The sequence below is a fragment of the Primulina eburnea genome, chromosome 1 (assembly GCF_022965805.1).
Source record: "Primulina eburnea isolate SZY01 chromosome 1, ASM2296580v1, whole genome shotgun sequence".
In the NCBI taxonomy this organism is placed as follows: Eukaryota; Viridiplantae; Streptophyta; class Magnoliopsida; order Lamiales; family Gesneriaceae; genus Primulina; species Primulina eburnea.
Genome location: NC_133101.1, coordinates 9,121,530 through 9,131,021, shown reverse-complemented (window position 1 = coordinate 9,131,021; position 9,492 = coordinate 9,121,530). Strand labels below are relative to the sequence as shown.

General features: G+C 34.6%; 1 protein-coding gene across 2 annotated transcripts; it reads left to right on the top strand.

Annotated features, from left to right (window-relative positions):
• The first annotated feature begins 2,792 nt into the window (after window positions 1-2,792).
• Window positions 2,793-8,202, top strand: LOC140826674 (L-type lectin-domain containing receptor kinase VIII.1-like). Of its 2 annotated transcripts, XM_073189185.1 has the most exons (3): window positions 2,793-4,956; window positions 7,993-8,064; window positions 8,135-8,202. In XM_073189185.1, exon 1 carries the CDS (start codon window positions 2,937-2,939, stop codon window positions 4,896-4,898), a length of 1,962 nt encoding a protein of 653 aa, XP_073045286.1. In that variant the 5' UTR covers window positions 2,793-2,936; the 3' UTR covers window positions 4,899-4,956; window positions 7,993-8,064; window positions 8,135-8,202. The 2 variants fall into 2 exon arrangements, with proteins under 2 accessions (XP_073045286.1, XP_073045277.1); XM_073189176.1 differs by having other exon boundaries at window positions 7,993-8,202.
• The last annotated feature ends 1,290 nt before the right edge of the window (window positions 8,203-9,492 follow it).

Here is a 9,492-nt window from a genome sequence, read left to right as displayed (position 1 = left end):
AGATAGCATTCACAGATTACAGATCATTGAGCTATTGTTTCATTTCCTTTAATTCATGTTATGATATACCATCTATATCGATTTTATCATTATTGTTCATCGAAGATGATATTATTCAATGTTTATTGCCATTGCAATGTTTCAAGCCAAGCCATATAAATATGTATTTGTTATGTAAAGTTCTCTACTTACTGAGTTTTATCTCATTTCAGTTAATGTCATGTGATGCAGGTAATAAAAAGATTTGAACCAGATTGTCGAAGGGGAAGAAGTCATATAGCTACTGTATTGGAAAAGTTTTATTTGAATATGTTAATGATTTTATTGGGGTGTGATGAACATTTAAAGTTTTAAAAATAGCATGTATTTTATTATATGTAATAATGTTATTTGAATTAGATGTTTGAGATTATGTATTGTATGTATTGTAAGATAATGTTTGCAACGTATATACAGTATATTTTATTTTAAAGATAAATGCTTCCGCTGATGTCGAGTTATTTTTAAATTTAAAAATGTTTATTTAAGTGGGGTGTTTCACCTTGTTTCGGAGCTTGACAAAATGATATCAGAGACCATCATCAGCAAGAAAATCGAGAAATAAGTGTTATGCGAGGCAAAGTTCTTTGTGGGTGAGAGTCACCTCTTTAATCTACGGGACAAAGTGTTACAATACGAGATCCGTCTCTTGAACATGTAGGACTCATCTCTAGATTCACGGTGCTTGTGAGGGCAGGCCGCAACGAGGACATCACATTCTTAAGGAATGGTGATTGTGATACTCTCGTCCCACATTAGTTGAAAATAAAATTTTAAAATATTACGCTAGACTCGTATAGTAACTTGAGTTAACCATTTTTCGTAAAACGAGAATGGGTACGATGTAGTTTCTAGAGGGGTCGGGGCGTGATATGAAGTGTCCATCAAGAGGGTAGAGCTGTATCTCTGTTTGATGGAGCCTGTAGCGAAAATTTAAATATAAACCATCTTGTTGTGATAAATAGCGGTAAAATTCAACTAACAAAGAATAAATATAATAAAAAATACATAAATACACCAGAAATAATATATACATAAAAAACAAGTCGATAAATATTTGAAATAATTACATAAATACTACTAATCTAGTTGTTTTAGATGCAAAATATTTATTAAATCTATATAATCTAGTTGTCAAACAATTTCTTTTTCAATCAACATCATAACTAGCTCATTTAGTCTATTTTGTGACAGTATTGCTGATTGAATATAAGTTTTTATAAACTTAGATTTCGATAAGCTTCTTTCTGGTGATGCAACTGTTAATATTGTACATTATAGCCAATATAATATTTGAAAACACCATAACATATTCAAAAATTATTAAACTCCATACAATATTTCATCAAACTAATTAAAAACTCACACTTTTTAACTTCCTCATAACTCTTTTAACATAGGTAAAAACTTGTGTGAGACGGTCTCACGGGTCGTATTTGTGAGACGGATCTCTTATTTAGGTCATCCACGAGAGAGTATTATTTTTTATGCTAAGAGTATTACTTTTTATTGTGATATGGGTAGGGTTGACCCATCTCACAGATTAAGATCCGTGAGACGGTCTCACATGAGACTCACTGTTTAACATATATATTTACATTTATCCTACCATACCAACTTTAACATATATATTTACATATATCCTACCATAACAAAATCCTGCATGTGACATTTAATTACTGATCTTGATGTATGGAGCATTTATCAATAATCCTTTTGCATGTGGACCACCTATATATACATCAAATTTTGTTGTCGACACATGTGCCAAAATTTACCCACCACACATATCCATGTCTGTATATGTATGTTCTCCATACATGTTCCATGTTACTTGTCACTTAGTTTCCACCACTCGTCGATGAAATTAAAACTACCTTGTATTCAATTTGAAAAGAAAATCAGTTTTGATTTTCAAGTTATAATTTATTTCTTAAAATAATAATTTTTTAAATATTATTTCTTATTGATAAGATTGTGTAAAAAAATTAATTAAGGGTTTTGTTTTTCTAGATATGATCTTTATAGGATTTTATGATATGATATTATAATTTAAAAAAAGTTTATTTCTAATAAAACAATTGGTTTCCATATCTTGTAGGATTCCTTCTTAAGATAAACTCTAGGACACAAGAAAACTATAAACAAAAAAGCAAGCAAAGGAAAAAGACTTTTGGTGTTTAACTGAAGCTTGGACGTTCGGTGACTGCTTACTTTTTCACTACTACACAACATGGTTTTCATATATAAAAAATCAACAAGGAAGCCATTGTTTTGAAGAGTGTTGTTTTACATGTTGTCGTGATTGTTGAAGGCATCTGCAGACAATACGCGTGGAAATGTTGGCTGAAGATCGTGTTTTTATTAATCTCGTTTTTGGCATAATGTTTTTACGTTCTTGAATACGTTTTAGTGTGATTATTTGGTTTAGAAAGTAATTTGCTTTCTCAACGTGTTGAGAAAATTGATTTCGTTAAAATCACTAGTGTTGGTTTTTGTAAACTTAAATTGATTTTCTAGTGATTATTTTGCCTGAGACACCACGTAAATATTTAAACTTGTTCATAATTATTATGATTTAAGTTATTTTTTTGTGTTATTTTATTCAGCTACGTTTTGTCACTAGGTATTACAAGATTTGAGACAACATTTAAATTTGATATACACAACCGTTTAAAACATTAAACAAAATATATCTCATACCAACACAATTATTAGAATCGAGTTGTGCGTGTGGAAATTATATAAATAAGGAATCAAACATATTCACCGAAACAAAAGAAACGGGCACGGCTTCCCCACCGCCATACCCTCACGACAAGAGCACATACATTTTTTTATTCCTTTTCATGTGACTAATTGTTATAAACCTTTTCTTCTCTACTGTGCTGTCAACTATGGACTCCACTCCTGCCCATCTCTTATTGTTCTTCATCCTCACAACCTCGTACACCACATTCGCTGAATCATCCACCACCTCCGGCCCTCAAATTAGCGTCACAAAGAACCTATCTTTCCTGGATTTCAACCCAAACAATCCCACTATCAATCAAGATATCACTCTCTTAGGAAGTGCAGCAATCTCAAAACAAAAGGGCTGTATCCAAGTCCCTGAAAATAGTCTTCCATATTCAGCAGGAAGAGCAATTTATTCTTCCCCCATCCGCCTGTTCGATCCGACTACTCAAGCACCAGCTTCGTTTCAAACCACATTTTCCTTCCAATTTGACAGCTTATCAAACATTTCAGGCTCGAATTCAGGTGGGCTGAGTTTTATCATAGCATCGGATGAATTCACGATAGGCAGATATGGAACGCAAGACGATGCGTGTGATGAAGAATACAAAGCCGTCGCTGTGGTATTAGATGCTCGCATGGACCACAAATTCGGGCACTCAAAAGGTAATATCCAAGTCGGCGTCAAATTGGGTAGCATGGTTTCCACCATAGCGGTAAATGCTATGGATTTCAGGGTTCACATCAACGCTGGTTCAGTTTATCGGGCCTGGATTGTTTACGACGGAACTAAGAATTTCATCAACATTTTTCTTGGGCCTGATGGAACTGTTTTACATGCAACACGAATCTATTCTGAGACTCTTGATCTGTCACCTTATTTGAATGAGTATATGTTTGTTGGCTTCTCTGCTTCTACTGGAAACAATCTTGCTCAAGTTTACAGCGTATGCTCCTGGAATTTCACATCTGTAAGTCGGGCGTTTCTTCGGGTTGCGTCCACTGAAACGTGCGACAGTAAGATTCGCGTGGAAAACGAAGGAAATAATCAAAATGCTCATCACAAGACGCCGAGCATATTCTTGATTTTCTTAGCTGTATTTGTACTTGTGCTGGCAATCATGATCAGTCTTTTCTTGATAGGGAAAAGAAGGAAGAAAAGCTCCGATGAAACGGTCGTGGCTTCTGAGCTAAACGTAGGGTGCCCGATGCCTCCAAATAGGACCCGAAAATTCAGTTTTGCTGAAATTTCTTCCGTTACTCGGGGTTTTGGTCAGTTGCAGTTGTTGGGAGGTGACAGTCGGAGTGTTACATATAAAGGAACCTTTGTAAACGGCTGTAACGTGGCCGTTAAGAGATATTCCGATCAGTTCTTCAGTTCAAGCGCATCAGACAGGAAAAGAATGCACAAGGAAATTAAGGAGATGGGAAAAATTCGGCATCCGAATTTAGTTTCTATAAGAGGGTGGTGCTTCGATCGTGGAGAGACAATTATTGTGTATGATTTCATACCAAACGGCAGTCTGGATAAATGGCTATTTGGATTTGGAGAATTGCCATGGACACGGCGATTTAAGGTTATCAAGGAGGTTGCAGAAGCGCTTAGCTATGTTCATTCTAAGCAATTAGCTCACAAGAATGTTAAAACTAGCAGTGTACTTGTTGATGTCAGCTTCAGAGCGGTGGTTGGGGATTATGGATTCGTATTGTCTTCAACTGGGTCGACCCAGTTTGAGGCATTAGTGAGCCAGAAAGTTGACGTCTTCGAGTTTGGAGTGCTCATATTGGAAGTTGTGTCGGGCAGGGGCAGGAGATCTGACCCTGGGAAGATGGACTTACTGGACCTGGCGTGGGCCATGCACGAAAGTGGCGAAAAGGTTAAGTTGGTGGATAAGAGAATGGGCTCGGCGGTGAACGCAGATCAAGCTAATCGGGTTTTGGAAGTTGGGTTGATGTGTACGCTCAATGACAACAAAGGGAGGCCAAGCATGGAGCAAGTTGTGGAGTTCTTGAATGTCGATAAACCGGTACCCGAGTTGCCTCTCAGTCGACCGGTATCTTTGTTCCCATATAGCAGTGGCACTGCGTTATGCAGTGGCTACTCTTGTGCTTCTTTCAAATGATGAATTGAGAACCATTTGTATGATTAATTGATTGTATTTAATTGGCGATGTGGAGTTTGTTGTTTGTGGTATTCAAAATTAAAAGGAGAAGCAAGAAGAAAATAGATGAATGGTTTTGTAGATGCAAGTGTTGAACACTTTCTCCTTAAGAAGAATTTGTGTGAGACCCCGAGACTAAAATAGTTTTGATGGCATTTTGGTAAATAAGTTGAAAAATATTCAATTTATTTTGATGGCATTTTCGTAAATAAGTTGAAAAATAATGAATTAATTTTAAGGGCAAAATGGTAAATATTGACATATCTTTTTCATATGAAGTGCAAATGATTTGAAATTTGGGTATAACGTAGAAAACTCAAATATATAGAAGTTTCATGTTTTGAGTTTTGGAATATTTGATCGTTTGACTGGTCCAAAGAGATGTACCGAAGTTAAAATGTTAAATAATATATATTATATTATATTATTATTAATATAATATAATAATATAATATAATATAATATTAAAAAAATATATATATAAAAAAAAATAACTTTAAAAATTATCATCGTAACTTTCATTTTGAAAGTTACAGAGAAAGAAATGGAGAAGAAGGGATTTTGATTTTTTATTTTCGATCGTGCGATTTATCGATTTATCCAATCGACGAACCGACTTTAGATCTGAGATCATTGACACGAGGTCTTCGATTTGAGGTATAAATTTTATATTTTTGGTGATGTTTGAAATTCGTCGATTTTTGGAATAAATCCGATAAATTGTTAAATCATACAGAAATTGAAGATTGTTAAATAGTGTATGATTTTAACGAAGAAGAGATGATTATAGTGATGTTATTTTGAATTATTCTTAATTTATTATAATTAGAGAATTTTAATAGTTGGATTGAGATCGGAGAATTATTTGTCAGTTGTTATTAATTCTGATAAATATATGCGATAGAATAACCGACAAGAAACTAAGTTTTGAAGTCGGAATTGAATTATGATATGATTTTGATTTGATATGAATTTTTGAAGTTTCAAATGATATTTGAAACTCATATTAATGATTTTGGAGTATGTTGTTGATTGGAATGAGTATGTTATTGATGTAGATAAAGTATTATACCGATATCTTCAGGCTACATCAATTGAAAACGAAGAATTGAGGTATATTGCGACCGGGTAACATACGACAGGTATCTGTATTATATGATATATGTCGGTTTGATTGGATTGATTGGATTGGAATACGTGTCTATGTGCCTATTTGATGATTTGATGTGGCATACATGACATTGAAATTTGAGTATCGATGTACAAAATAAATGTTTTGTTAACACACATCATTTTATGCATACATCGATACATGACATGCACGTTGAGCTATGATCCTTGGATACCTTGATATGATTGGATTGGATTCCGGGGTTTGTGAACACAATCGCTATGCCGGTATTATATGACCCGTAAAGCATAGACAATTGTGGCCCCATATGATTGGATATGAGATGTGGGATTGATGGCGCTTCGTCGACGCTATCATATGTGTATTCCCATATCGGCCGGTGTGCCAGCTCGAGCATTGATTTGATTTGATAGCGATTCGATTGATTCTGACATGTGCTCAGTGGATGGGCATTTGACCTGATACCTCCACGACATACATGCATTGCATACCATATATCATTGTTTAGATATATGTGGTATATATGATTGGTTGTTCCATACGGAGCTTTGCTCACCCCCAAGGGGGGCTGTTGTTGTCTTTGTGTGTGGACAATGGCAGGTACTCCAGGATATCAGGAGGCCAGAGAGGGCACTTCTGAAGGAAGCCACAGCTTGGGCTGAGGTTTTTGTTTATGTCTTGTTTCCAGTATATATGTATATGTATCTATATACCGGGGCATGTCCCGAGGATATAAGTTGTTTGTATATGATTGGTTTTGATTTCGTGTTGGCATGTTTTATGATTTGAGATTAAATACTATTTTTAGTATTATAAATCTAGAAGAGATGTTTTGGGCTCGTCGTAAAAGAAATTTTAAACCCGTTTTCCGCTGTGATTAATTAAATCCTAATCTGATTGCATTGTAATAACGATTATGAGCTAAGGGCCCCACAATTTGTCCCTCACAATGTGTTAGAGGTTGGTGACAATCTTCTCCCAAGATACAACTACAACTCTTGAACAATGAGCACTCAAATATTCAAGTTCTTTCACAAAGAAATGAAGAAACTCTCTCTTGAAGAAGGAAGAAGAAGAAGACAATATGCATATGATGTTAAAATTATGTGTGTTTGATTTTAAATAATCATGCATTTAATGTTTTTCAAATGAAAAAGCATGATCTTTAATTCATATGGTGTATCCCTTGGCCATTGTAACTGATTACAATCATCAAACAATGCCAAAGAAATGAAAAAACATCAGGAAAAATCGAAGGGACACGAAAACCTGCAGGCACCCGCTCGCGCCTGCACGAGCACGCGCGCTGCCGAGCGCTCTCAGCTCCAAAAGACATGTCTTTTGATTCAAGACTTTTCATTTTCTATAAATAGGTCCACCCTCATTTGCATTCATTGCACCATTTATCTTCTTCTTCTTTTCTCTCAAGTTTAATTCTTTATGCGAATTTTAAGAACTAGCGCTTAAAGTTCAAATTATAAAGATATAAAATCTTGAGTTAGAATTTTCTAAGCTTATACACTTAATTCGAACTTTGGAATTAAATTTGATAGTTGTCTTCTAGTTTTGAGTTTTTTAAGCATTTGCGCTTAAATCCAAGTTTTGCAAGATTTAAACTCTTGGAATTGGATTTTTAAGTTTAACGCTTAGAATTCGAAATTAGAAAGTTTGCATACCATATTGATAGCGTTCTAAACATTTCAAGTTCGTGTGGCTTTAAAATTTGTAGTGCTACTATTTTAAAGCCGTATTCGCTGTATCTTGGGAAACGAATTGCCAACAACCGTGAGCATCGGGGCGGGACAATATCGTTTTAAGGAAAAAGAGTCAAACTCTTACCTCGACTATTTTTCTCCTAGCCATTTGGTTCACCCATATCTATCCTTAAATTTCCCAACTAAAAAGAATATCATACCAACAGAGTTGTTCCATACGCAATAGACCACACAACGAAGCTATTCAATTATTCGGAGCCCACTGCTCAAAAATCTTGGCGTGATATTTCTATTCCTCTTCTTTAACATCGAAGAAACTGGAATATTCTTGTATTGATAATATGGTATAGTGTATTTGTGAGGAAATTGGTCCAACATTTAAAGTTTAGTTTAATTAATAAAGATCACGATCTGATAATCTTCATTATAGAATATTCTACAAAATGATTGAAGGTTTTACAAAAAATTCAAAAATCTAAAGTCAGAGTTGGGTCGACCCGAAGAGACTCTGATCAGTAATTCTATGACAAGGTCTACTACTATGATATAAACACCTCAGTTTAAAGAAAAGAGTAGGTCTTTGTGAGACGGTCTCACGAATCTTTTTCTGTGAGACATGTCAATCCTACCGATATTCACAATGAAAAGTAATACTCTTAGCATAAAAAAATATTTTTTCATAGATGACTCAAATAAGATATTCATGTCACATAATACAACATGTGAGACCGTCTCACGTAAGTTTTTGCCAAAAGAAAATTGTTAAACTCCTTTTTACTTGATGCTACAGCCACCTTTTTACTATCCAAACAATTAATTTTTTTATTTTTTTTTATAAATGTAGTCTTTGAAAATAAGAGAGAAGGTTATTACAATTTTAATCCAAAACAAGCTCAATATTTATCTTACACTCCAAATCAATTTGGCTTAAACCCAAGTGATTTGTTCATCTTCTCCCTTAATTTTATGTCTATTTCATCCAAACTGTTTTAAATTAAAAAAGGATATAGAAGCATATAAATTATCAGAGCATCTCATAAACTCTAGAAAATCTAGTCAAGGGAATTAATTATCATTTTCAAAGGGTATCATTGCTAAGAAATAGCAAGATTGCAAGACTAATCCAATTGTGGCCAAGTTTCACATTTATGATGACGACAAAAACACAGTAGATTCTAACTTCAAAGGATGATTAATGAGATTTATTTCATCCTACCTATGTGGGCATTGTCCCCATGATAGGATGGATGACCAAGATTTGCACATGCATATATAAGACCCACTTTTTTTTTGAAATTATATGTGTGGCAAGATCTTACCCGTTGAAATGAAGTAAAGATAGTGCCCATATAGGTAGGATCTCATCTACCGATTAATGGAGGGGTGAATTCTCAATCGACAAGTTGTAAACTCGTCCTCAAAAATGTCTAACAAGTCGACTTGATCTTGACGCCCTCTGGAATATCCATGGTCTTCATTTTCCCCCAGACGGCACCCAAAACCCTAGGGAGCTAGAAGCTTATAAACTTAATGAAGCCCTAGTTTTCCTCGTTTGTGTAATGGGCCAATCATACTAAAATTTTTATATTAAGCACTGTTTTTTCTAAAAAAAATTATTGGGCTTAATTTATTTTACTCAACCAAAATAAAATATATCAACGGGCAGCTAAAAGTCACTAAAATTTGCAGAGCTGATGCAGAACATTAT

Bases quoted from the DNA above. Each gene is read 5' to 3' on its own strand.
- LOC140826674 (XM_073189185.1), top strand. From the start codon at position 2,937: ATGGACTCCACTCCTGCCCATCTCTTATTGTTCTTCATCCTCACAACC.